Source organism: Capra hircus, chromosome 18, assembly GCF_001704415.2.
Source record: "Capra hircus breed San Clemente chromosome 18, ASM170441v1, whole genome shotgun sequence".
In the NCBI taxonomy this organism is placed as follows: Eukaryota; Metazoa; Chordata; class Mammalia; order Artiodactyla; family Bovidae; genus Capra; species Capra hircus.
The window spans coordinates 55,265,988-55,293,513 of NC_030825.1; the positions used below are offsets into that span (position 1 = coordinate 55,265,988).

The window sequence follows — 27,526 nt, forward strand, 5'->3', positions numbered from 1 at the left end:
ACAGTTGGCTTTCTCCCCATATTTAAATTGGCTGGTTAGAATGAATAAATCAGCTTCTCTATTTCAGCCCTGTTGATGTCAGTGAGAAAAGAAAAGCACGGATCTCCTCTGGGAGGAAGGACTCAATTCTCCCCCCTTCCTGGTTCTCTCTGCCCCTGCCTGAGGTGAGGCTAGGCTTTGTTTCTGGAGCAGCCCTTTTCTGGGCCCTGGTAGTGTTGAATCAGGGGATCCTTGGAAAAATCTCACAGGGTCTTGGAAAATCTGAGCTAATTACACCCTTTATTTTGCAATGTGGGGCCTTGGTCACAAGGGGGAGCAGATGGGTCTGGATGGATTAAAAACAAAACTGTCTTAGAATCTTCTCTGCAACTTTTCAAACTTTTCCACCTGTAATGGCAGAGACTGAGTGACCCCGAAATTACCCCTTGGGAATCTGGAGGGTGGTGCTGGAAACTTCCAGCCCTGGACAAGAAAAAGGCTTAATTCTCCTTGCTTTCAGATTTCATATTTTTCCATATTACAAGTTTGTGTTATCTTAAGAATGGATTTCCCTAAGTCTCCAGGAAGTCCACAATGATTATCCTGTGGGTTCAAACACCTCGGGACATAACGCAGCCCACTTGAGAAGAGGGACCCTGTCTGTGAAGGTAACGTATGTTTGGTGGGGGAGGTGCTGAAGTTAGCAAATGGTTCTGCCAGGCCTCTCCACTCCATACCCCACTTCTCTTGTCTCTGGTGTGCTTAATAACCAAACTTAGGTTCTCAGTGGTTGAACATTCTAGTGAACAGGTGCTACTCAAAAAAGCCTCCCTTGTCTTAAGAATCCACCTGCCAATGCAGGCGACCTGGATTCGATCCCTGGTCTAGGAAGACCCTACATGCCACGGAGCAGCTATGCTGGAGCGCCACAACTGCTGAGCCCGAATTCTAGAGCCCCTGAGCCACAACTGGAGGAAGCCGGTGCACAGCAACGAAGACCCAGCGCAGCCAAAAATCTTAAACTTTTGGCCCCATCACAGCCTTACTTTCCATGATTTCCCTTTGCACTGCAGACCCTTTTTTTTTTTTTTTTTTCAGTTTCTTGCATTTTACTGATGAGTATAAATGTCCCATCTGTTGAGGTGTCCCTTTCTTGTCCTTGTACAGGTGGGGAAATGTAAGTTTATGTTTTAGTTGGCAAAGAGTGTAATAACAGCTGAAGTCCTCACACGACCCACTTGAACCTTTCAAAATAATTAGACTTCAGCTAAATTGCTTGAATCCTCACAGCAACCATGGGGGTAGATACTGTTGTACCCATATCACAGATAAGGCAACAGCCTCACCCACCCAAGTCTGGGGTAAATAGAGAAAAATTTTTTTTCCCTTTTATTTCTGACTGTTCAAAGCAAAATGTACATGTCTAAGGACTTCCCTGCAGGGGGGCCTGGGTTTGAGCCCTAGTCAGAAAAATAAATTCTGCAAGCCGCAGCTAAGACCTGGCACAGCCAAGTAAATACGTATTTTTTAAAAAGCTCATACTTGCGGGCATTTGTAAGGGGTGTTGATATGCTCCGCATGACAACTACAGCATGAAATGATGGGGAGAAGAGGACGAGCGGGGCTGTGTGTGGGCAGAGCCCCTGCGCTGCAAGTGACGTGACAGTCCATAGATAACGGATAGGTAAGGATATGTTTGTGATCCCGAGAGCAATACTCAGAAATGCTGATACACCTAAAGATACATTTAAAAGAATCCTTAGAAAGTATTCAAATAATCCAAGAGAAGGCAGGAGAGAGGAAACACAAAAACCTGATGAAGAGAAAATAAGAAAACGACCTAATCCAAACAGGTCAATAGTTCAATGAGGGGACTTCCCTGGGTGTCCAGCGGTCAGGACTCCCAGCTCCCACTGGGCCTGGGTTCAATCCCTGCCTGGTTGGGGAACTAGGATCCCAGAAGACTTGTGACACAACCGACAGGCCCTCCCCCCGCCCCGCAAAAAAAAAAAAAAAAACACCTTAGGGCCTTGGGCCCCCTGTGTGTATGTAAGCATGAAGGAAATACAGAGAGGCACAAGATGAATACCCAGTACCCACCCACCATCGTTTCGCTACTTGCTGTTTCTGCTCACCATTATTTGCTATTTATTCATCGTGATAAATTTCAAGTTCATTCCAGTTCACTGCTGTGTGTTCTATTGTGTGACAGCAGACTTGATTTACCCTTCAAACTGACAGCTCTTGCTACTTAGATGGTGGCTTTGTGTCTTGCCAACACTTGGACACCTGTGCACGTCCCCTTTTTATTTCTGGCTGCGCTGGGTCTTCGTTGCTGCACAGGCTCTTTTCTATTTGTGGAGAGTGGGGGCACCTTCCTAGTTGCAGTGCTTGGGCTTCTCTTGTGGAGCATGGGCTCTAGGATGTGTGGGCTTCAATTGCTGTGGCATGTGAGCTCCGGAGCACGGGCTTAGTAGTTGAGGCGCACGGGCTTAGTTGCTCGGTGGCATGGGAGATCCTCCCAGATCAGGGGATCAAAGCCGCGTCTCCTGCACTAGCAGGTGGGTTCCTTACTGACACACCAGGAAAGCCCCGAACATCCACTTGTGAAGGAGACACCCCGGGAGGCACTTTTGCCACAGGCCGGTACATCCTCAGCTTGACAAGCTTTTGCCAAAGTCTTGTCCAAAATGATGGTTTGCGTTTCCATTTCCCTCAACCTGCCCTTTGAGAAGAGCCACTTTTGGGGAATGCACTGGTGGTCCAGTGGTTAGGACGCTGCTCTTCCAATGCAGCAGGTGCACCTTCAATCCCCGGTGGGGAAACAAAGGTCCACGTGCACCACACACACCCCACCAAAAAAAAAACCATTTTCTCTGAACTGCCCCTTTACTAGGATACCCAGGGGAAGGAGCAAGGCTGGGGTCTGAGCCTGTCTGGGCCAGTCCTCTGTGGAAGATGCCACAGGAGAAACCTTTGGCCCATTACCCTGTTTTCCAGAAGATAGCAGTAGAAGCGCCCCTTCTTATATTTTCCTTTTTGGGGGGCGGCCATACCACTTTGCTCTTGGGATCTTAGTTTCCCTGACCAGAAATGGAACTCGGGCCCCCTGCAGTGGAAGTGAGGCATCCTAACCACGGGCCCACCAGGGAAATCCCTCCCCTTCTTGTATTAATTCAACACAGGGTTTTAACGCTAAGTTAGAGGATGTTTGGGCTTCCCAAGTGGCACTAGTAGTGAAGAACCCGCCTGCCAGTGCCCACCAGGTCTATTTCAGGACTGACACGTTCCCCGGGACTCCTCATGGTGGGACTTCTGAGTAAGTTAAAGGTCATTCACTCATTCTGTGAATCTTGAGCCCCCTGATGTTTTCTCCAATAAGAATAAAGTGAGAAAGTCTCCCAACAGCCCTGTCTTTGCAGGGCTTAGCTTTTAGTGGGAGCCCAGGAGGGGTGCATGAAGGTTGGGCTCCCACAATGGCTCAGAGCCATCTTTTAACCAGAGGGACAGACACCCCAGGGTGCTCCAGGCAACGCCCGGCCACCTCCTCCCAGACGAGGGTCACAGGCCCCACCGCGGGGAAGGACAGCTGACAAGAGTATCCACTGTTCCAATCTGATTTTATTGAAAAGGAAACATACAAAAATCATGTACAAAAAAAATTAACCAAACATGTACAGAAAATTCATTCCGGTATCTACAGCAGCGCATATACAGTATTTTACAGGCTGGGCCATCCCTCCCCACTCCCAGACTCCTCCCTCTTCTGAGATTTTCCCCCCCTCCCTGACTCCCCGTCTCCCCCCAGCGCTTCGCCCTGGGGACTAAGGCTGGGGCGGCTTCCGCCAAAATATCCCACCCCCCAAATGAATGCCAGTGGTCACGCGTGCTCTCTCTAAACCTATGCAATGGGATTGATGGGGGGGAAGCGGGGGGTGGTCGCGGGCAGAGCACAGGATTCACAGTCTGGGCCCCTCCTGGCCACCCCCAGATGAAGGTGAGGCGGGCATGCCCACCACCCGCCGGCTGGCTCAGGGAAGATGGCTGGGCGCTGGGCCGGGGCACCCGTCAGGACGCACCCCACTCTCTGGCTCCAGGAGGCTAGTGGTCACGTTTGGCTCATTTGCTCTTCATGGGCCCCCTCCCCGGGAGGAGGGGGGGAAGCACCAGGGGCCTGAGGCCAGGCCCAAAGTGAAGGAGCGCTGGGGGGAGAGACCCCCGCCCCCCAGTGTCACCGCTGCAGCTGGAATGGGCAGCCAGCACCAGCAGCCTTTCCTGAGATGGTGGTGGGCGGCAGAGGGGGGCAGCTCAGGCCCTGCCCCCTCGGTCCCCGCCGCCTTCAGACGCCAAGTCCGTCAGCCCTCTCTCCCCTGGCCCCTCAGCCAGGGGCCCAGGAGTCCACGTCTCCATCAGTGCTCCCTGGGGCTAGGCCGGGGCTGGGTCGGGAGTGGCTGCCCTGGCCCACCCCTGGGTCGGGCAGGGCTGTAGTCCAGTATGCTACATGGTGCAGAAAGAGTCCCCCGCGCTGGCCAGGGCGTCAGGAGTTGGGAGGGTCCTGCCCCCCCGGGTCCCCGACATCCACCGGGCGGGTACAGGCACCTAATTGGGCTCCACCTCGGGGGCTCCGCGGCCCCCGGGGAAGGGCAGGAGTCCCAAGATGAGATTGTACAGGACCCTCCAGGGCGAGGGGCGGTGTCGTTGCCGCTCCTCTTGTCTCTGGGGAAAGGGAGCAGACAGGAAGTTAGACGGGCTAGAGATGGACGGGTGGGGCGCACAACGGGGTCAGGCTGAAGGGCAGTGAGGCGGGAGGCACAGACCCTCCACCAACCTGCTCAGGGCGGTACTATTATTATCATTCATTGGGTCATCTCCTGGCCTGGAAGAGACTAGGAGGGACAGGATGTGGACGAGGCCCTCAGCATAGGGCCTGTGGGTATCAGCTCTGATCTCCTAGTCCCTGGTCTCCAGATGAAGACAGTCACCCGACCAAAGTCACCTGGGCTTGAGGGGTAGGCTGGACCGCAGCCCACCTGCCCTCCCATTGAAAGCTGATGAGACACACAAGGGAGCATAGAGCCCCCCTGTCTCAGCGATTCTAGAATACTCTGTGCAAGAACTGGGAACTATTCAGTGCTGAAGCTGTACAGAAATGTTTGGGCCAAGCAAACCCCCAGCCCCTTCCCGAGTGGCAGGATGAAGGCTGGGGGCAGCCTCTGGGACTGTCAACAGTTCCACAATGCTAGAAAAGCGGGAACGAAGGAAGCTAGATACAAGAAAAGGTTGCCCTTCAATTAAAATCAACAATACTCAATACTCATGGAGAGCTACCGTTCTCTCCACTCTGTGCTGAGTGCAGGCCTAGGTCCTGTGCCAAAGAACTAATCTCATCCCCACCAGATGGGAAGAAGAAACCCATTTTACAGATGTGAACAAGAAGGTCAGATCAACCATGCTAATGATCTTAATGGGTGCCTGGGGGTGGGCTGCCTGGTACCATATTTGTCTCTGCCTCAGTTCCCACCGAATTTTCCAGCCAGGAGAAGGTGACCAAGGGGGCACATGAGATTGGCAGTAATGCCACCATCCCACTGTGGAGTGCCACTTGGCACAGTCACCTTGCTGAGCAAGCCAACTATTATTTATCAAGGCTAGGGGCCAGAAGACCACCCAGGTATCTACTGTGGAGACATGTGTGTGCCTGGAGATAGGCATTTTTTGGGATAGCTAAAAGAACAATAGAATTAAATTACATTTAAAAATTTGAGACACTTCTGGAATATCCTAAATACCCACCAATGAGAAAATGAAGACGGATACTACATGGTGATCCGACAGAATGCTATGCTATGTGGCAGTGAAAATGAATGAACTGAAGCTCTCTTGTCCGTGGCTGTATCTCAAGCAAAACACTGAGGGGGGGGGGGAGCAGCTTTGAGAACACACCAGATCACGTTTAAGTCTGAAACGCCTCGCAATCCCAAGTATTGTTTGTGGCCTGGTGAATGTGTTGTAAAAGAATCAACACCTGCAGACCAATGGGACAAGCCAATCTGTGAGGCTTCCTTTGAAAGCGGGGAGGGGAAGAGGGTCAAGGGGCTTCGCAACATCCGGTTTTTGTTTTTTTCCCTCGAATAAGCAAGCAGTATGGCTGTAATGTTCAGGTTGGACAGAGCTGGGTGGTGGGCGCCCCGTGTCTGTTATTCTCCGTTCCACCGCCTTAGGCTTCAAGTATCTGGTAGTGATGAGAGGCCTGGCTGAGGGCCCCGGGGGCGGGGTCTCCGGAGGGGCGGAGCTCCAGGCCCCGCCCCCAGCCCCCCGGGGAGCTGGGTGGCGCGCCGCCGCCGCCGCCGCAGCCGCCGCGCGGGTGGGTGGGAGGGGCGGGCGCGGCCGCGCCGCCGCTGCTGACTCATCGGCTATAAATAGCCCGGGATATATGAGCCGCTCCACCGAGCGCCGCCCTCAGTCCCCACGGCCGCGGGCCCCGGGCGCGCAGCGGCGCTCGCGGACGCTCCGGCCCCGGCCGTCAAGCCGGGCCGTGCCGGCTACAGCGCGGGTCCTACGGCGGCGGCTCGGCGACCACGCCGCCCCTCCCAGCTGCCTGTCCCCGGCGCGACCCCGCCGCGCAGGGCAGCAGCTGCCGCACATCTGGCTGGGCCGCCGCAGCCCCCTCCCCGGCGGGAAGTCCCACCTGCCGTCTACCCCTCCCCCAGCACTCACCCGCCGCTCGTATAGCGCGTTGAGGTCGTCCGCCATCCGCCGCAGCTGGGCCCCGATCTCTCGGGCCCACTGCTCCTCCTCCCCCCGGACTCCCGGGGCCGCTTGGGTGGGTCCGCCCGCCAGGGCCCCCGGGGCGCTGGGCACTGGCGATTCCAGGTGCTGCTCCGCGGGCGAGAGTGAAGGCTGAGGACCTGGGAAAAGCCGGGGCTGGGGTCACACCCACCACCCCTCTAAGGCCCTGCAGTGGCCCGGAGGAGGGCCGGCTGGCTAGGACTTGCTTCTCCCTTTTCCCATCGCCTGACTTCTCTTCGGCTCCCCACCTCATCTCGAGCGATGCCACTATGCCCTCTTAAGAGCTAGATTTCTTAGCTCCTACTTTCCGGGGGAGGAAAAAAGTGCTGGGGAGGCCTTCCTGGGCTCACCTGTCTAGCAGCCAGCTACCACCCCACTCCCCGTGTTAGTCTGGAAGTGCTTCCTCTTATCCTACCGAAGTTGTTTGTTGATGTTTAGGTCGCTCTGTCGTGTCCGACTCTTTTTGCGACCCCATGGACCATGGCCGGCCAGGCTCCTTCCAAAACGATTGCCAAATTTTGACTGCTCTACTCAACCGACAGGGAAACTGAGGCTCCCCCTAGGAATGGGGCCCAAGGTCACACAGGGATACGGTGACTGACTACACCCGGAGTCACAAGCCTCGGGTCTCCTGGCCTCTAGTGTCCAACCACAGTGAGGCCACACCCCCGGATGTGGCAAAGGCCTGGAAACCCAGAAGGCCGGCCTGTGGCCCCCTGTGAGCCTGGAGGCTAGGATGCGGGACGTCCCCACGCACTTTCTGAGTTCCTCTGACGACTCTTCCTCCCTCTGTCACGCCGGGTCCTGGCCTAAGGAATCCCTGAGAACTAACCTCAGGGCCTGTTTCCATGCCTGTCATTCTGGTCTAGGAACCGGGTCTCCTCCAGCCTCCGCTGGCCAGGGAATTCTGCCCTCTCCTGACCTCTCCAGGTTCCGGGGACAGGTGGGAAGGGACGCGGAGAAAACCTCTCCCTTGCCACCGAGCGGGCCGGCCGGGCACCACGGAGTTAACAGCCCAGCAGGCAGGGGACCTTTAACCCTTCCCTCCCCAAGACCCGCCCCCCCTACCCTTTCCCCTAGACAATGGCCCCTCCCCCTCCTTCCTCCTCTTTGACTGCAGAGAGGGCGGACCCTGGCCAAAGAGATGCAGATAAAGGCACCAGACCACCCTCGACCCCTCCCCGAAGTCCTGAAGTGACAGTCCCCTCTGCCCACACTCTTTCCAGCTGCAGTCCTCAAGGGGCTCCCGGGGACCCAGACCTGGGGAGGGTGGGGGGCTGGAAAACAGCTGTTGCCCCGGGCCCGGAAAAGGCCTTGGGCTGCAGCTCGCGGACTGCAGTCCGATTCCAGGAGGGACTTCCCAGTCGGCCTCCCCCCACCCCCCAGCCTCCCACTCCGTCTTCCTGCTTCTTGCAACACAAAGACCACACTGGCCACACCCTCCCCGTGGCCCGGCCGGCTCGCCACCTCCCCCGACTCGCTCCCCTTTCCCGGGTTCCTCGGGGTCTCTCTTTTCCCAGCTCCCGGCATCTAGGGTGCGGGGCAGGCACTCACCGTCGGGTCGCGGGCCTCGGGGCCGGCTGCGGGGACCCCCAGGCCAGCGGGGGGCCCCCAGGGCGGCAGTGACGGCGGGCGGGGCGGTGGGGGCGCAGAGGTAGGCGGCGGGCAGCAGGGCGGGGGCGGCGGGGGCAGCAGGCAGGCCGGGTTCGCAGAGGCCACAGGACACCGCCGAGGGCACCAGGCGGCTGAGCGGGAAGGGGCGCGGGCCGTCGCGGGCCAGGCCCTCTACGGGCTCGGGGGAGCTGCCCTCCTGGCGTGCTCGGGCCATGGCGCTCCCTGGGGCCTGCAGGACAGGGTAGATGGGCACGCTCAGCAGCGGGGCAGTGCAGGGGGAACCCCACGAGGTACCCACCCCACGCGGGGTACACAGGGTACCCCACTTCTGCCCGCACAGCGGGCTGGGGCAGCCCACGAGGGTCCATGACACACAGAGCTGTGATGGAGGGGCCTGATGGCCCCTCACACAGCCCCTCCCCGGGCTGACCCCAGGCCCAGCCAACCCCAAACATGGTGACCGGCACACAGGAGGGACCAGGGACAACATGGTGACCGGCACATAGAAGGGACCAAGGACAAGGAGGCACAGGACAGTTCTCACAGCAAGGACAGGAGCTCACGCAGGTCCCAGACTTGTGGGCCCGTCAGCAGTGTGTGTATAAGGGCTGAGAGCCCTCCAACACACACTCACCCAACCTGGGACTCACAAACGGCCTGGGCTGGCAGGGTTAACTTTTGGAACACAGCGATGGGCACGCGCACGCACACACACACACACACACACACACGGAGGGCAGCCAGGCACTGCGATTGTTCCCACAACAAACACCAGGACTCACACAGGACCAAGAGGGGTGTATGTGGAGGGTATACAACGCACACAGGGCTCACACAGGGCTCACGCAGGACTGGCTCGCCTGACCTCCCACCAGGCCTATTTGTACCCCAAAACACTGAGAAGGTCCCAGGACACACACACAGAGACCACGGAATAGCTATCCACACACTGCATGCTGGCTGGTACACCCCAGCCCCTTCATCTCAAAAACACAGATACACAAAATTGTCAGGATGTCACCCACTGACCCGCTGTTAATATGCCCACAGAGCCACAGAGACTCAATGCGGCCGTCACTAGCACAGACAGAAACACACCAGCTAGGGCACTGTCCCTTCTCAGGCACACGTGCCCCTCCCCGTAATGCACCCGCAATAGATAAGACCTACACCCCTCAGGACTCACACACATATCAACACGAAACAGACCTCCGTGGACACACAGGGACCCATACAACTGCAACACACCCACTTGTCACCAACTCTCAGATCCCGGACACATGTAAAGCAGGCACACATGTCATCAGATCTGGATGAATTGCCACATGCCAGCAACAACACGGAAACGCAACAGCAGACATCAGCCCACCCTCCTCCCCCAACCTCCAAACACCATTACCAACTGTCAGCCCTGGACACACACGCACACACACACTACAGCTAATCCCACACTGGCCTGGCAGGGCGCACACCTAAAGCACCCTCAGAAAACACTGGTCTCACGTGACTGACATAAACACTACACACACGCAGCCCACATGACACACATGAGCCAGCCGATCACAGAGACAAGCCCCTCAGACTCAACACACACTCTTTCTCTCTCTCACACACACACACACACACACACACACACACACACACACACACACACGGGCTCAGACACATCCCTGTACAAGAGGCTGCCAGCAGCATCTACTGACTGTTCTACTCAGACCCCACAGAGCCTAGCTCCTCAATTCCCAGACGCGGATGCCAGACACACAAGCCAAACACAGACTGAGACAACCCCCCATCACACACACACACACACACACACACACACACGACGCAGAACTCACACAGACACCTGGACAGAAAAGAGACATCCGTAAACGCTGAGCTGAGCCAGATGCCCTGGAGATAGACACAGACACAGTCCACACAGACAAGATACACAAGCACTCGCAAACAGCCCATCGGGCAAGACGCACACGTAAGCACACCAACAGCTCACTCAGGCAACGCGCACACACACTATAGCGCAAGCAGGCAACCGGGAGCCAGAGACTCACCCCCAAACAGCACACACAGACAACTCTCAGAGCACACACAAGTACACCACACAACGACAGAGCGCCCACCCCCCAGGCGCGGCAGCACGCACGGAGAGAACCCCTTCACACACACAGGGGGACGGCGCCGCACATCCCGCCGGGGCCACAGCCCCAGCACGCCCCGGGACTGGCACAACCACTCCCTGCAGACCCCAGCACAAACTCGGAGCCAGACACGCGCACACACCCAGGCGAGACACCTGCAGATCCACCACCCCGCACACGCGCGCTCCCACAGCGGGCCCAGACGCCCCCTGCGCTGTCACGGTCCCCCCACCCCCCACGCCGCCGCCGCCACGTGCGCCCGCCCCGCCCGCCAGGCGAGCGCGGGGCCAATAACCGGCTGTTGCTGGGGCGCAGCCCCCGCCCGCAGGAGCCGCAGACTCCACGGCCCGCGAGCCGCCCCCTGTCGCCGCCCCCAGCGGGCGCGCGCCCGGGGTGTGGCCGCCCCTCCACGCCATCCCCCCCAACCCCCACCCCCCGCCCCTCCGGGACTGCAGGGGCCGGGGCAGTCCGGGGCGACTTACTTCCCCGGGCCAGCACTGGCCGCCAGGGGGCGCTGCCGAGCCGGCACCCCATTGTTTGTAAACAAACCCGCCGGACCGAGGAGGCACCTGCGCTCTTGGACCCTCAATGCCTCCCGCCCAGGGACCCCAGCCTCGAGGAGGGTGGGGAGGGCAGGGAGAGAGGGGACCCCGGTGTGGGGACGAAGCGCGCCCTGCCCCCGCACTGTCTCTCCGAGTGCACTCCTGCCACCTCCTCCAGGGAGCCCACCGGGCCTGGCCAATCGCGGCTGGAGGGGACTCGGGGTGCGCACACTCACCCCGGGGGCATGAACACGCCGGAGGGGATGGTGATGGGGGGCGGGCGGCTTCCTTTAGGAGGGCGCGCCCGCCGAGCGCCGCTCGCTGCGGCTGCTGCCGCTCTAACTGCAGTGGCTGTTGCTGTTGCTGTTCCTGCCGCAGCTGCTCCTGGAACCGCAGGCGCGTTCGCGTCCTGGTCGCTGCTGCTGCTGCTGCTGCTGCTGCTGCTGCTGCTGCTGCTACTGTCGTTGTTGCTGCCGCCGCCGCTAGGCGCCCGCTCGCATGTGGCTCGCGCCGCGTCTCAGGCCGCCCGGCGGATCCCGGGCCCGCTCGGCGGCCGCCCCGCCCCGCCCCGCCCCGCCCCGCCCCCGCCTGGCGGGTCCCACGCCCCGCCCCCGAGTGACGCCACGGCCGGGCCCGCCCGCCCGCCAGCCGCGGACAAGTCGGGACTTGCAGGCGCGCGCCGCGCCCCCTACCTCGGCGCGGGGGGTTTCCCTGAAGCCGGGGGCGGAGCAAGGCTTGGGCCTGGGGGCGGAGGCGCGCCGATCGGCCGTCCAGACGGGCGGGACAGCTGGGCACACACACACTGACACACTGACACACTGACTGGGACCCACAGACACACACCCTGAGACGTGTATGCAGGCTGACCGCCTGGCGCTCCAGGGTACATAAAGTCACGTGCTCTCAGGGCCATGGGGCCAAGCCCACTCGCAGACACGCCAGATACACTCCCTGGACAGGGGCGTGGACGCACAAACTCACGCACTGACGAGGCACTCACCCATTCAGGCACAAATACATACGTAACGTGACTTCCTAACAGTCTCACTGGGACGCAGTGTCACAGACACAGAAGTTGCACAAACACCCGCACTGCTGAGCACACCTAGGCTCACAAAGCAATCATGTTCACAAGCTCTGTTTAGGTACCCACAACACACACAGTGGAGGACCCACACAGACACCCACTAAGAGCTTGTCTTGTCGGTACACAGAAACTTCCTGATAGGCAGAGCAGGACACACACACACACACACACACACACACGACACCTGTCACTGGGACACCTGGACACACTTGATCTGCAGTGTGTAGAAACACTACAGGGACACACCTCCAGCAGCTTACACACAAACACACCCCCAGCAACTCATAGCTGACACATGAAAACTGCCAGAAATTGACTCTCCCGGACACAGATCAAGTCAGACATAAAAAGACAGACTCCCCCAACAGACAGTCACAAAGTCACACCTGTGACAGGTTCCTAACTGGCCCACTGCTGGGACACGCTCCGGAAGCATGTGCACCTGTCTGCACTCACCGCGAATCTGGTGGGGGACCCAGGGGGAGAAGAAAGCCCTGGGCAGCTGGCACGGGACATGCCCGGGCAACCTCTGCAGTGGCTCTCACCCGGGGTTTTCTGCCTTTCAGTTCCCTTTCCTTTCTCAGTCTCCCTTCGTCACTCCTTCCCCCACTCTGATGTGGTGACGAGAGGTGGTGTCTAAAGGCTCTGGGGCTCTGTCTCCCCTGCACCCTCCATTCCCTTTGCATCAGCCCCCAAACCGTACGGCGTCATCAGAGGGCAAGTGGCCTCTGAGTGCCCAGCAGAGGAAGGTTCTCAGGGGGTTGTTCAGGTTCTCAAGTTTGGCCAGATGCTTCGACTTCCCAAGAGCAGAGAATGCAGGTCTCATGTGTGATCTCCCTCCTTCAAATGCTGGGGACCAGTTCCCTCTCCCTCTCTGCTTCCTTCCCTTCGTTCATTCAATCATTCATTCATTGACCTTTCCTTCCTTCCTTCCTTCCAATGGGTTTCTTTTTTTTTTTCAATTTATTTATTTATTTTTATTTATTTTGGCTGTGCCACCCGGCTTGTGGGATCTTAGTTTCCTGACCCGGGATTAGACCCGGGTCCTTGGCAGTGAAAACAGTGTAGTCCTAACCACTGGACCAGATCGTCGGGGAATTCCCCTTCCAAACTGTGGGTCATGCCCCATGTGTGTGAACCATGCATTGTGAAATCACTGGTGTGGATCTTATTCTGAGCTCACTGAGATGTATTTACATACCATAACATTTACTCTTTTCACGTGTATAGTTTGGGGAGTTGGGACAAATGGACACTGTTGTTCATCACCACATCCAGATTTGGACCCTGTCTGTCGCCCTCCGCAAGACTTCTCTTGTGCTCCCCCCTTTTTCATTTTTTGGTATTTTATTTATGTATTTATTTGGCTGTGTAAGGTCTTAGTTGCGGCACACAGGATCTTTGATTGCGGCATGTGTGCCCTTTGTTGTGGCATGTGGGTTGCTGCAGGCAAACTCTTAGTTGCCACATCTGGGATCTAGTTCCCTGACCAAGGGTGGAATCCAGGTCCCCTGCATTGGGAGCACGGAGTCTTAGCCACTGGACCACCAGGGAAATCCCCCCTTGTGCCCCTTTATAGTCAGTCCCTTCTGCCTGCAACTTTAGTGGCTTTTGAGCAGACTCAAAACAAAACAAAATGATATCATTTAAAAAATGTTGAAGTCAAAGGAAAATATTGTTTTTGTGAAAATTTGATTATAGCGGTTACATACCAAACCACAAAGAAAATGGATGTATTGCTGCCTATAGATCGAATTTAAAGGCATTTTAGAAATGCTGCTTTAGACATGTATTAAATGAGATCACGCGTGGAAGTCAGTGAGTACAGTGTCTCATATGTGTGTGCATGTGTATATGCTCACAGGCATAAGTGCCTAATAAATGTTAACTCCAGGGAGGTTTCCAGGTGATGCTAGTGGTAAAGAATCCACCTGCCAATGCAGGTGATGTAAGAGACATGGGTTTGATCCCTGGGTTGGAAAGGTCCCCCGGAGGAGGTCATGGCAACCCATTCCAGTGTTCCTGCCTGGAGAAGCTTATGCTCACAGGCATAAGTGCCTAATAAATGTTAACTCCAGGGAGGTTTCCAGGTGATGCTAGTGGTAAAGAATCCACCTGCCAATGCAGGTGATGTAAGAGACATGGGTTTGATCCCTGGGTTGGGAAGGTCCCCCGGAGGAGGTCATGGCAACCCATTCCAGTGTTCCTGCCTGGAGAATCTTATGGAGGGAAGAACCTGGCAGGCTATGGTCCACGGGTTCACAAAGAATCAGACACGACTGAAGTGACTTAGCATGTGTGCACACACACTCTATCACTAGTATAACTAATTATTGTCAATGTTTGCTCTGGGCCTGGCAGTGATGAATCAGGAGAAAGGCTCATGGACCAGCCTGGACTTCTTATCCACTGGCCAGTGCCCTAAAGCTGCCTCGTCTTGGGCTGGACACCAGGAAGTCAGATGTACTGGAATGTTCTTCTGAGAAGAAAATGAGGGTGAAGGAACTGGCTTGGTGAGTAAGGGTGGGAGAGGAGAAGGCCAAGAATCTACCAGGCCACAAGCAGTGGCACCAGTCAGGACCCACCCTTCCCACAATCAGATCCTGTTCCAAATTCTGGTATCCTCTCACTCACCGGACCAGGGGTCTCAAACTCAAGACCATCATGAAATAAATGAGAGAAATGAGTCCAGTGTAAGACAACAGGGCATGGTGGGGACTGTGGCTAAGTGGAAAAAGTATGTGTCTTCTGGAGGCCTACAAAGTCAAAATTGGAAAGTATATGAGTGGGCTTGCCTGGCGGTCCAGTGGTTAAGAATCTGTCTTGCAATGCAGGGGACACTGGTTCAATTCCTGATCTGGGAAGATCCCACATGCTGCGGGGCAACTAAGCCTGTGCGCCACAACTACTGAGCTTGTACCCCAGAGCCTTGGAGCTGCAATTGCTGAAGCTCACGCGCAACATGAGAAGCCTGTGCTGCGCAACAAGAGAAGCCACTATAAGGAGAAGCCTGAGCACGGAAACTAGTAGCTCCTCCTGCTCACCGTAACTGGAGAAAGTCTGTACAGCAACAAAGACCCAGCACAGCCACAAATAAAAAAGTAAATAAAATTTAAAAACCTTATATGGGCAAAAAAAAAAAAATTATGACTGGCTGAAGGGCTGCCTTTTTGAGACCCGCATCGTAGGAGCCCAAGGAGGGATAAGCCCCAACCTCCACCTTCCAGACTAAATTTCCCCGCCACCACCACCCCAGCAGGTCTCCTGAGGGACCCAGGGACTCCCTCCTCTAATTTTCTGAAGAACCATTTCCTCCAACCCTGCCTCTGGCCGCTGCTCCCCTGGAGAGGGGACAGAGGGTTCTGAAGCTCTGAGGGGTCACCAATACCTTTGACAGAGGACGAGCAACAGGGGCAAAAAGAGATACAGAGACAGGAAGACTCAGACCAGGGGAGTGGAGGGAGTCGGAAAGAGACCAGGTGGAGAGAAAATAAGAGGGGTCAGGGATGGGTTGGCTGAGGGTGGGGGAGGTCAGGCTTGGCAGAGAGCAAAGTTTTGCTTTTTGGCCCAGCGCCAGGCGTGCAGGATCTTAGTTCCCAGACCAGGGATGGAACCCATGCCCCTGCAGTGGAGGCGCAGTCCTAACCACTGGACCGCCAGCGAAGTCCCTAGAGCAGTCTGTTCATCTCCTCTCTACTGACATGTGAGGTCGGATGAGTCTTTGTTGTGGGGACTGTCTGGTGCTTTGTAGGATATTTAGCATTCACCCTGACCTCTATCCCCTGGAGGCCAGTAGCAGCCCCTCCCTTTGTGACAATCAAAAATGTCTGTCAAAAAAAAAAAAAATGTCTGCAAACACTGCTTAATATCACCCACATGCATGCTAAGTTGCTTCAGTCGTGTCCGATTCTTTGAGACCGTTTGGACTGTAGCCCACCAGGCTCTTCTGTCCATGGGATTCTCCAGGCATGAATACTGAAGTGGGTTGCCATGCCCTCCTCCAGCGGATCTTCCCGACCCAGGGACTGAACCCTCATCTCTTACATCTGCTTCACTGGCAGGCAGGTTCTTTACCGCTAGTGTCACATAGGAATCACGTGGGCGAGGCAAAAATCACTCCAGGTTGAGAACCACTGGCTAAAAGAAAGTCACCAGAATCTCCATAACTGAGGCCCATTCCCCTCTCCCCCAAGAATGCACAGAATTTCACCAAGGAGCTGATGCTCTGTGGACTTGATGGCCTGACCTAGAATCCCCAGCTCTGCCACCTTTGGGCTGTGTGACCCTGGGCAAGTGGTCCCATCTCTGTTCCTCGATTAATTTCCTCACCTGTGAGTTGGGACAGCACAGGTCCCTAGTCAGAGGATTCTTCTGAGTAAGAAGGTCAGTAAAAATAAAGCACTGGGCTCTAATGGGTCCTTCACACATCATTTCTCTGTGTGGGGGAGCTATTGATTCTCTGAGAATCCAGAGAAGGTCTTCCAGCTAAGACCCTCAGGTTGGGGCAGGGGTTTCAAGTCCGGCTTGTGGGCCAGCCATTAGTGTGTTTCACTGGCTGGCACAGTTTCTCATTTTGAATATTTTCTTTATTTGGCTGCACTGGGTCTTTAGTTGTAGCATGTGAGACCTAGCACCCCGACCAGACCAGGGATAGAACCTGGGCCTCCTGCCTTGGGAGTGCAGTCAGCCACTGAGCCACCCGGGAGGTCCCTCATTTGGACTATTAATGCCTCTCAAAGGGACAGTCAACACAGTGAAGATATACACCATCCAGATTTTGGAGCCAGGCTGCCTAGGTTCAAACGATGACCTTGAGGAAGTAACTTCCTCCTTCTGCGCCTCAGTTTCCCCACATGTACAAAGACGATCGCCATAGGACCCCAACTTCAATGTGAAGATTAATCAGTGAGTTCCGATTTGTAACGCAAGTAGGACAGTATCGTATCGGGCAGTGCTGGGCTCCATGTGAAGTGCTGGGTGAAGAAAAACAACGTCCCAGCTAGTTTACTGCGGACCCGCAACCTGCCCCGGTATCTTGAATGCCGTTCCAGGGAAGTAGATTTCTCAGCACCGGAGAGGGAGTTGGAAAGGACTTAACTTTTCAGAGCAGGCTGTGAGTCCTGGCTTTCCGCTGTGGGGAGGGGGGCCTCCCGGGTCCCCTCGGTGCGGCCGGCCTCTCAGGCCCCGGGGCTGGACTGGAGCCGGGTGGGGGCTGGGCGGGGACGCCGGTGTCCGCAGGGTCCGAGCGGCCGGCGCGTGTGAAGGTTACCGCTCCCCGGCGGGGCGGGGGCCGCGCGCTGTTGCTGGGGTCTGCGGGGCCTGCCCGCGCCCGCGCCCCCCCTCCTTCCCGGCCAGCCAGTGAGCGGTACCCGCCGCCGTTGCCAGGGGAAACTCGCCGCCCCGTTACCCAGCAACAAGCCTGGCCCAACCAGGCGCGAGGACCCCCCAGGCCCCGCCCGCCGCTGCCCACCGCGTGCCCAATGCCAGGCGGGCAGAGCCGGCCCGGCTCCCGGAGACGGCGAGCGCGCTCATTGGCCGCCGCCGCGCCTGCCCGCCCGCCCGGATCTTGGGGAGCCCTCGGCGCGGGGGGCGGGGAGGCGGGCCCCGGGGAGCTGCCGGGCTCACTGCCTGCAAGCCTGCGGCCGGCTGGGGTGAGGCCCGGGCTGGGCACTGCCGCCCCCACCTCCCCGCCCCCCGGCCCGCCCCGTAACTCGCACTCCCTGACGAGGATGGGCACTTCAGATGGGCTGGAAATAGGGGCCGCGCATCCCGTCCCTCCCCAGGACGGCACGCTGGAGTCGGCCTTGTGGAAACAGCTAGCAAGCCTCCCCTTCTCAGAGGGAGACCTGGGCATCCTGACTCCGCAAAGATAGAAGCTGGTTGTCTGCACATGCCCCCCCACCCACCCACCTCAGACCCTCCCCAAACAGGATTTAGGCATCTTGACTTTAAAAAAAAACAGGGGCTGGGGAATCTTTCCCAGAAAAAGATCCCATAAAAATAGGGGTCTCCCCTTCTCCCCAAAGGACTCAGGCATGCCCTGTCCTGTGACGACGAGCATATGAACCCCCCACCAAGGGATGCTAGTTTCCCAGTCCCTGGAAAGAAGCATTCAGGCTGCCCCCAGAGGGAACCCGGGCAGGTCGGCTTCTGAGAAAGTTAGAACTGAGCTCCCTACCCCCACAGGAAGCAGAGACTCTGGTCTTTGGGCCCTCAGGCAACGAGATGTCTCAGAGTCCGTGGGCATCCTGGCGCCTCACCATACTGATGCTGAGAGACCCCACAGATACACCAGTTACCAGACCCTCAGGTGTCCAGTTCATCCAGACTACCACCTACGCAGCCCCAAGGGGTAGGCTGCGAGCTCGCCTCCCCTCCGAGTCATTTTCCCCAGGGTCTAGCTTGTTGATCTCCCAGGTCGCAGGCATCTGACCCCACAGCCACGCCCTCTGCTCCCTGGCACTCAACCTCCCCCCTCCCCCCACCACGCACATGCCGGGAATGAAGCCCCAAGTGTCACAGAGCCTCCCCTCCTCCAGTCACCTGGCGAGGTGACCCAGCCCCTCACAGTGTGCAGGGGGTCCCTTCCAAGTCCTGGGGCCCTGGGATGCCCAGGACCCTAGGTCTGGTAGATCCTGGCTCCCAGTGCTCTTAGTTGGCCACCAGGGATCCGGGACCGCGAGTCTGCAGCCCCAAGGGACCCTGATGTGAGCGCCCAGGCTACTCCAGAGAGGCTCAGATTCCTCAGTCCTCACCCCCAGGAGACCAAGGCAGCCGAGCCCCCAGCTCCAGACGCGGGTTGAGTCCAGGTGCGGCCCGCCCCTACCCTGGTACCTGGGGTGTGGGGGGGTGGAGTCGAGGATTACTCAGCCTCCAGAATGAGGCGATGACATCATCCTGGGGGGGGTGACTAATGGCCGCGCTGGGGGGGGCGGGGAAGTTTACCCGGTAACAGCGGCTGCCGCACGGCCCCGCCCTCGGGGAAGGGCCAGGAGAGGGAGGCATAAGCACACACACATACACACACACACACACGCACGCACACACACACGCACACAAGCACACATACATACACAAGCCCACTTAGCATTTCCCCTCCCCCCAAGCATCCCACATCACACACATCCTATTGGGGCAAGGGCAGGGATGAGTGCGTGTGTGAGACTGTGCGTTTGTGTGACTGCGTGGTTTGTGTCCTGGAGAGTTCCCTGTCAGTCTGCTGGGCTACTGTGCTGGTGTCCAGGGGTTGACTTATCTGAGCTGTGTTTGTGTAAAGTTGTGGTGTGGGACTGTGTCAGTGGTCAATGTACTGTCCTGTATCAGCTGATGGTGTGTGTCAGAGGGATGATGTTGTGTGATGGCATTTGTCCCACGGGGTGGCTCTGACTCTGCGATTGTGTGTCAGTGTGCTATTTGTATGATATTTGGGCATGTTGTGTGTGAGTGTGATGGTGTATCTGTGTGTTTGTGTTCATGTGCTGTTTTGTGCAACTTCCCGGTGTGCATAGATGAGGTGATGTATGTCCCTGTGGTTGTGTTTGTGTGACAGTGGGATTGGATACGCATTGGAGTGCTGTTGTGCATTAGCAGAAATGTTTGTGGACATGCTGTGGTTGTATGCAATGGTGCAACTGTGTGGTTTCGTCACTATGATTGTGTCTGCAATGCTGTGTGATCCTGGAATTGTGTGTGTGTACCATCATCGTTGTAAGTGTGTGTGCACAAAACTTCACATCCTTGGGATTATCTAGGCCACTCTGTGCCTCAGTGGAATTGTGAGATTTTGTGTGGTACGTTGTGTGTCACTGTGATATTGTGTGCCTGAGTGCTTTGCTGCGTGTCAAGGGGAAAATGTGCGTGCCTGTCACTGCTAATGTGTGTCTGGACAACGCTGTGTATAGCAGGATACTCTTGTCATTGTATTGGAAATGTTGTGAGTCTGTGGGACTGTGTTACTGAGTGTATGTACATCAGTGCAGTGCTGTGTGTCCTTCTGATTATGTGTGTCATTGTGATTGTGTTTGTCAGTGTGATGTGTGTCCATGAGACTGTGCCTTTGTTAATAAGGTTGTGTGTCTGTGCAGTCTTGTGTCACTGTGATTGAATGAGTCATTGTTGTGATTGTGTGTATCACTGCGATAATGTATGTACCATGACCACTGGCATTGTGTATGCCACTTATATTGTGTGTTCTAGGGTCTAAGACGTGCAGAATGCATGGGTCTGGGCAACACTGGGTTTCAGTGTGGTTGTGTGTTAGGGTAATGTTGTGTGTCATGGTGATTGTGGGTCTCGGCAGTGCTGTGTGTCCCGGAACTGCGACTGTGTCCCTGAGATTTTGTGCCTCTGCGATGCTGTGTGTCTCTGCGTGTTCCTGGGGCCGCGTGTGTATGACACGATGTGTATCGCTGCGATCGTGCGCGTATGGGGGGCAGGCGATGCTGCGTGTCCCTGGGACAGGGTAAGTGTGTGAGCCACTGTGATTGTGTGGCCGCGTGCTTCGCTGGGTGTCGGGGGAAGGTGCATCTCCAGGCCTCCTGCCCGAGAACAGCGACGCTGCTCTCTGATTGGCTGTGGCCTCGCCAGTGAGAAGCTTCCGAATCCTGCGGTAACTTGGTAACTAGTAACTCGGCCGCCGCCGCCGCCGCCACCGTGGGGATGAGGGGGTAGGGAGGGGCCCCGCCTATATCCCGCAGGGCTCGCCCCTACAGGCGACCCTAACCCCGAGTGCCCCTCCCGGATCGCCCTCACCCCACCGCTCCCCAAACTCACCTCGGTCTCTGCAGCCCTGACTCCATCTCCCTCTCCTTCCCCATCTCGGCCGCTCGCTACGACTCTCTCCGCCTCTGTCGTCCCCGCTTGTTTCTCCCTATGTGTGTGTCCTCGTTTGTCTCTTTCTCTTTTTGTCTCTGTCTCCCGCCTCCCACCTCTGTCTCTCCTTGATCTCTCTCTCTCCCCAACTCTCTCTTCCTGTCTCTGTCCCTCCTAAGACTTTCTCGGGCTCTCTCTGTCTCCCCCTCCTCTGCCTCAGTCTCCCCATCTTTGCGTCTTCCCACGTCTTGGCTCTGCCTCCCTCCCTTCCCCGTCCCCTTTCTCTCTCACTCCCACAGTCAAGCTCAGAATTCACTTTTCATTCTGCGGAGGCAGCCCGGGGACCGACCATTCGCTAATTCACCCTCGCCCCTCCCCGCAAACCCAGGCTTCAGCCAGCAGGCCCCACGCAGGGCAGACTTCAGGAAGGACTTCCCTCCCTGGTTCAGCACTGGAGTTTTATCGCTCGGGCCAGCCGGAGCCCCGGAGGCCCCGTGGCTTCCGGAGGCGCCCGGGCGGGATGAGCTCACTGCAAGTTGGTTTGGATTTCATCAGCTTCCTCCGCCGGAGTTGCCCCCGTTCCTCATCCCGCGCGGGCCGAGCCGGTGAATCCGCTGGGCTCCTGCTGCCTCCGAGCGGCGAAAGGAGGAAGCGCAGGCTCCGGCGTAAAAACCCAACCTTTGCAGTTCACGGTGTCACCAGCTCACGAGTGCGAGTGCGGCAAATAGGAATCCATTTCATCCTCACAGCAACCCCATGAGACAGAGGCAATTTTCTATCCCATTTACAACTGGGAAACTGAGGTCAGAGCCTTGAGGTCAGCCGCCTGAGGTTACATATCTGATGAATAGAGCCCTTTAGAGGTTCACATGTGAGAAGGGAATGCTAGTAATCACCCAGATGTCTGCGGTCATTTCTTCTTCTTTTTGTTTTTAAGATTTTTTTTTGATGTGGATCATTTTTAAAGTCTATATTGAATTTGCTACAGTATTGCTTCTGTTTTATGTCTTGGCTCTTGGCTGCCAGGCATGTGGGCTCCTGGCTCCCCGACCAGGGACAGAACCCACACCCCCTACCTTGGAAGGTCTATGCCAAGCACTGTTACAGGCGCTGGGGACACAGAAGTGAAGAAAACAGACAAAAATCTCTGCCTTCCTGGGGCTGATACTCTAGTTTGGAGGAGATAGGCAATGGATAATAAAATTAACAATACAAAATGAGTCTCAAAGTAGATAAAAGAAGCAGGGAAGGTGGACCGAGAGTGTTGAGAGTGGTCTTAATCACCACGGTGAGCAGGAAAGATCTTCCAGAGAAAGTGGTACTGGAGGAAAAGCCCAAAGGAGGTGCCCCTGCAGAGGGAAAGGCAGGTACAAAGGTCCTAAGGCAAGAGTGGACATGTCCAGAGGAGATAGGAGCGCTGTGGGGCTGGAAAGGCGTGAGGAAAGAGAGAGGGTGAAGTCCATACAAGATTAGATCGTGCTGAGGACTTTACTTTTTACTCGGCGTCAGGTGGCAGCCACTGGAGATTTCCCAGCAGAGACGGGGAGGTGAGCTGACTTCGTTCCTAAGGCGCCCCTGGCGGCCAAGTGGGAAACAGATTGTCGGGTTGTGGGCGGAGCAAGCAGAGAGCCCCGGGAGGATGCGATTGTAATAACACAGGTTGGGATGCTGGAGACTGGACCCAAGTGGGTACTGTGGAGTCAGGCTGAACGTGGAGTCGATGGGATTGGCCGAGGCATTGGGTGTGGATGTGTGGGAAAGAGGAATTTAGAGGGTTTTGTCCTGAGGAGCTGGAAGGATAAAAAGGCCAGGATGATGATAATAATAATCATAATAATGGCGATTCCCACATTCTGTGCACCTACTGCCAAATTCTGTGACAACTCACCGCTTTACGCACCCGTCCTGGTTAAACCCTTCTGACCATCCTGAGAAGCCAGAGGTGGAGGGGGCCAGTGTAGTATTCTGGATTTATTGAGATTTTACTTTGAAAGTGGAATCTACATGATTTGCTCAGTAGCTGTGTGTGGATTTGATGGATAATAACAACAATAGCCTACACATAGAGTGTGTGTCTGGAACCGTTCTCAGCACTTTAACTGTATAATCTTACTTAATCCTCACAGCCTCCCATCATTAGCACTATTTTACATAAGCAGAAACTGAGGCAAGAAAGATTAAGTATCTTGTCTAAGCACAACTAATAATTACAAAAACTTACTATAGAGGTGTTAGTGTGGGCTCTGGGAATCAGAAGGATCGCTTTGGGTTCAAATCCCAGCTGGATGTGCGACCTTAAACAGCTCACAAGGACTCCGGGTTTTGGTATCCTGCTTTATAAAATGGAGATTGCAAGAGTACCATTTTTACCAGGACTTGGGAATGAACTGCTGCTGCTGCTGCTGCTAAGTCACTTCAGTTGTGTCCGACTCTGTGCGACCCCATAGACAGCAGCCCACCAGGCTCCACCATCCCTGGGATTCTCCAGGCAAGAACACTGAAGTGGGTTGCCATTCGCTTCTCCAATGCATGAAAGTGAAAAGTGAAAGCGAAGTCGCTCAGTTGTGTCTGACCCTCAGCGACCCCACGGACTGCAGCCTTCCAGGCTCCTCCATCCATGGGATTTTCCAGGCAAGAGTACTGGAGTGGGGTGCCATTGCCTTCTCCTGGGAATGAATTGCTGAGGAACAAAAGAGCACCACAGAGAGACTTCACTGGCGAGTCCAATGATCAATGCATGGGAATGCCATGCCTCCAGTGCATCAATGCAGGGGGACTTGGGTTCGATCTCTGGTCTGAGAACTAAGATTCCTCATGCACCACAACAAGACAAACAAAAAACCCCCAACAACAACAACAAAACTCAGCGGTAAGAAAGGCTTAAATGTTAGTACAGACTCCTTTTGGGGCTTCCCAGGTGGCGCTAGTGGTAAAGAACCCACCTGCCAATGCATAAGAGATGCGGGTTTGAGTCCTGGGTTGGGAAGATCCCCTGGAGGAGGGCATGGCAATGCACTCCAGTATTCTTGCCTGGAGAATCCCACGGACAGAGGAGCCTCGAGAGCTATGTTTCACAGGGTCACAAAGAGTCAGACACGACTGAAGAGACTTAGCAGGCACACACACTCTCTTTAAGGCCTGGGGCTACAGAGACATGATCTTAAAACAATCCTGATAAAACAAATATTCAGTTAGTCACCTCAGAGGGCCTACAAGGTGTGGTGCTCAGAGGGCAAAAGAGCAAGATAAGCCCAAAGGGCCTCACAACATGGGGACTGAAGGCAGCAGACCCTTCCTGCCTTTCCCTCCAGGTTGCAGCTGGTGCAGAATATCTGAGCCCTCCTGGGCAGCATGGCTTGTCCTTTTTTGTCTAAAGGTATCTGTCCTGTCCTTCTTCCCCATAGAAGGAAAGTATACATACCTCATCCAATCAGCAAAGGACTCGCAAGCTGTCTAGCCCATTCTTTTGTTCCCTGGTTATAAAAACAGGCAAATGACCCAGATTCCTTGTCCCGCTCCCTTGAGCTGGCCGGCTGTTCTAACAGTGTCTCCCACTCTGATAATTTCTTCTTCTTTTGTTCTGCCTCCTGTCTGAAAATTCTTTTCAGGGACCACAACACAAGGTTTGAGTCTTGCGAGGACTCCTCCAGGCAGGACTCCCTGATTGCCTCCTTGCTTCCCCAGGCTCATAGGAGCTCGTCTTGTCAGTACCTCTGTCTGCGCAGCTTGTGTCAGGGAATATGCCTCCCAGTGCCTCTTACTGGGCCAGGATGGGCCTGCCTCAGCCTCCCTGTCTATCTTACAGCAAGGAATGGAGCCACCATATTCCCTCTCTTCATCCGGGACACGGCTCTATTCACCTGGCTTGCCCCAGCGTTTCACTCTGATCTCTACTGAAACGTCGCCTTCTCCGAGAAGCCTTCCAGGACCATCTTTGTCCCCTCACTCTGCCTTATTTTGCTCCACAGTTCTCCTTTTACATAGTCATTTGTTTAGCTAGTTACAGTGTGTTTTCTTTAGTTGAAAGTCACCTCCATGGCGGCAGGGACATAACTGTACTTTCGACTTTCCATTTCACAGATTGAAAAAAAAAAAAAAAACTGATCGAGGCTCCTCCGCAAAGCAGGTTTCATGGTTCAAGGACTTTGTTGAATGAATGCGTCTGGGGTGGAAAGCGGCGGAGAGTGCGCCACACCGCCCCCTGGTGGCGAGTGGGAAACTCGCACCGCGGAAGTACCCTGCCCGGCTGTCCCAATTTTCTACAGACGTTCAGGCCCTCTGTTATTGCCTGCGTACTAATTAATACTAGGACGTAACTCCATTTCACGTTAAACACGAAGTATTGTTTACGATTATTTTTTGAACTTTCAAATTTTCCTTTTAAATGCTTTAAAACGTTGCTTCAACTGAGGCGTAACTTCCATAATTTTGTAAGGCTCGCAAATCCCACACGTGAAACTCCATGTAATACGTACACCCTGCCCAGGGTCCGAGATGGGGAATGCAAGATACAGACATTACCCCTAGGAGCTTCCCTCAGACGCCCTCTAGTCACTGTTCCCCCGGGGTAACCATTATCCTGAATGCTAACAGCGGAGATCAGTGTTGCTTCTTCCAGAACTTCAGACTAATGGCACCATGCAGCATGTGCCCCTTCGTGTCTGTCTGGCTCTTGTCCCTCGGCTTCATGTTTGTCCCATTCATCATGTTGCTGTGCATCATCGGAGGCTGTTTGTTTTCTGTTTCCTTTTTGGCTGCGCGTCCCTGGCACGTGGGATCTTAGTTCGCTGGCCAGGGATCGAACTCACAAGCCCTGCATTGGAAGCTCAGAGCCTTAACCACTGGACCACCGGGGATGTCCCCGCCCTCGTTTTTGTATAGTATTCCTTGGTAGGAAAATACCACAGTGTCACCATCCACTTTGCTGCAGGCATTTGAGTTGCTTCCGGTTTGGGGTTGGGTTAGTCTATGGGTTAGGGCCGCCATAAGAAAGTAGCACAGACTGGATGGCCTAAACAACAGATACTCATTTTTTCAGAGTTCTCAGACATCCAGATGTCTGAGATCAAGGTCTCGGTGGGGGTGGTTTCTTCTGAGGCCTCTCTCGTTGGTTGGTAGAGGGCCACTTTCTCTGTGTGGGTTCCAGTGGTCTTCTGTGTGTCTTAACCTCTTCTCATTCATTTTTTGGCCTCAGCACAGGGCATGTGGGATCTTAGATCCCCTACCAGGTATTGAACCCACGCTCCCTGCATTGGACGTGCCGAGTCTTAACCGCTAGATAGCTGTGAATTCCCCTAATCTGCTTTTCTTATAAGAATACCAGTCATCCTAGACTAGGGTACATTCTAATGATCTCATATTCACTTAACTACGAGAGACAATCTCGTAATCTGTCTCAGTGAGGTCACACGCTGGGGTCCTGAGGTGGGGGTTAAGACTTCAAGATATACATTTTGGGGTGATACAAATCAGCCTGTAAGAGGGCCTATTATGTAAAAGCTGCTATGAACATTGTGATTCGTGGCACATCTTTTGGGGCACACGTGTACGCGGTGCATGCGTGCTCAGCCGCTTCAACTGTGTCCAACTCTTGTGACCCATGGGCTCTAGCCCACCAGGCTCCCCTGTCCATGGGATTCTCCAGGCAAGAACACTGGCATGGGTTGTCCTGCTTGACCGCAGTCTAGGTCAGGTGCTCCTCAAGGCTGACCCTGCCAAGGAGGGCTTCCTTGCTTCCCTTTTTTGTAAATGATTTATTTATTTGGCTGCACTGAGTCTGAGTTAGGGCACATGGGATCTTCCATCTTAGTTGTGGCATGCAGGATCTAGTTCCCTGACCAGGAATCAAACCCAGGACCCTTGCACTGGAAGTGTGGAGTCTTAGCCACTGGACCACGAGGGAAGTCCCAAAGGAGGGCTTCCTGGAGGAGGTGACATCTGAGCTGAGCTCTGAAGGATGAAGAAGACTTAACCAGTGGAAGAGGCTGTGGAGGGTGTTCCAAGCAAGGGGAATGGCTTATTTCCAAGGCCCAGATAAGAGAGAGCATATTATTTTCAAGGAGCTAAAAATATTGTATGGCTAGAGGAGGGTTTCTCAGCGTCGGTTCTATTGACTTTCTGGGCTGGATAAGTCTTTGTTGTGGGGGCTGTTCTGTTCATTGGAGGATGTTCTGCAGGTTCGTGGCCTCAACCCAATAGATGCTAGGGGGACCCTCTCCTTAATCTTCCCTAATCCAAGATGATCTGGGCTCCACCTCCTTGCTCTAACCACACTGGCAAGGCCCCTGTATTCCAAACAAGGTCACAGTGTGGGGTTTTAGTTGTGATAACCAAAAATGTCTCCAGATGTTGTTAAATGTCACCTGAGGGGCAAAATCGTCCCTGTTGAGAACCAGGAGGTGAGACCGTGGAGGGTGAGGATGGCAGAAAGGGAAAGAGGCGGCCTGAGAGGTCAGCAGAGGGCTGGGCACCCTCAAGTCTCCTCTTTACGCCTGAGGGACTCTATGGAGGATGGGCCATGTGGAGGCTGGCCGGCCTGGGGACTGGGTTCAAATTCTGACCCC

At 55.4% G+C, this 27,526-nt stretch overlaps 1 protein-coding gene across 4 annotated transcripts; it reads right to left on the reverse strand.

Moving 5' to 3' along the window:
* BBC3 (BCL2 binding component 3) lies at window positions 3,581–12,601 on the reverse strand. Of its 4 annotated transcripts, none has more exons than XM_018062668.1 (4): window positions 12,539–12,601; window positions 8,323–8,611; window positions 6,697–6,887; window positions 3,581–4,695 (listed from the first exon to the last, which is right to left on the reverse strand). In XM_018062668.1, the coding sequence occupies exons 2-4, from the start codon at window positions 8,594–8,596 to the stop codon at window positions 4,579–4,581; spliced, it is 582 nt and encodes a 193-aa protein (XP_017918157.1). In that variant the 5' UTR covers window positions 8,597–8,611; window positions 12,539–12,601; the 3' UTR covers window positions 3,581–4,578. The 4 variants fall into 4 exon arrangements, with proteins under 4 accessions (XP_017918157.1, XP_017918156.1, XP_017918158.1 ...); XM_018062667.1 differs by lacking the exon at window positions 12,539–12,601 and adding an exon at window positions 11,302–11,487; XM_018062669.1 differs by lacking the exon at window positions 12,539–12,601 and adding an exon at window positions 10,666–10,732.

Bases quoted from the DNA above. Each gene is read 5' to 3' on its own strand.
- BBC3 (XM_018062668.1), bottom strand. From the start codon at position 8,596: ATGGCCCGAGCACGCCAGGAGGGCAGCTCCCCCGAGCCCGTAGAGGGC. The intron at 6,888-8,322 runs GTGAGTGCCTGC...GGCTTTTCCCAG, and splicing joins CCGAGGCCCGCGACCCGACG to GTCCTCAGCCTTCACTCTCG. The intron at 4,696-6,696 runs GTGAGTGCTGGG...CCCTTTCCCCAG, and splicing joins ACGCGCTATACGAGCGGCGG to AGACAAGAGGAGCGGCAACG.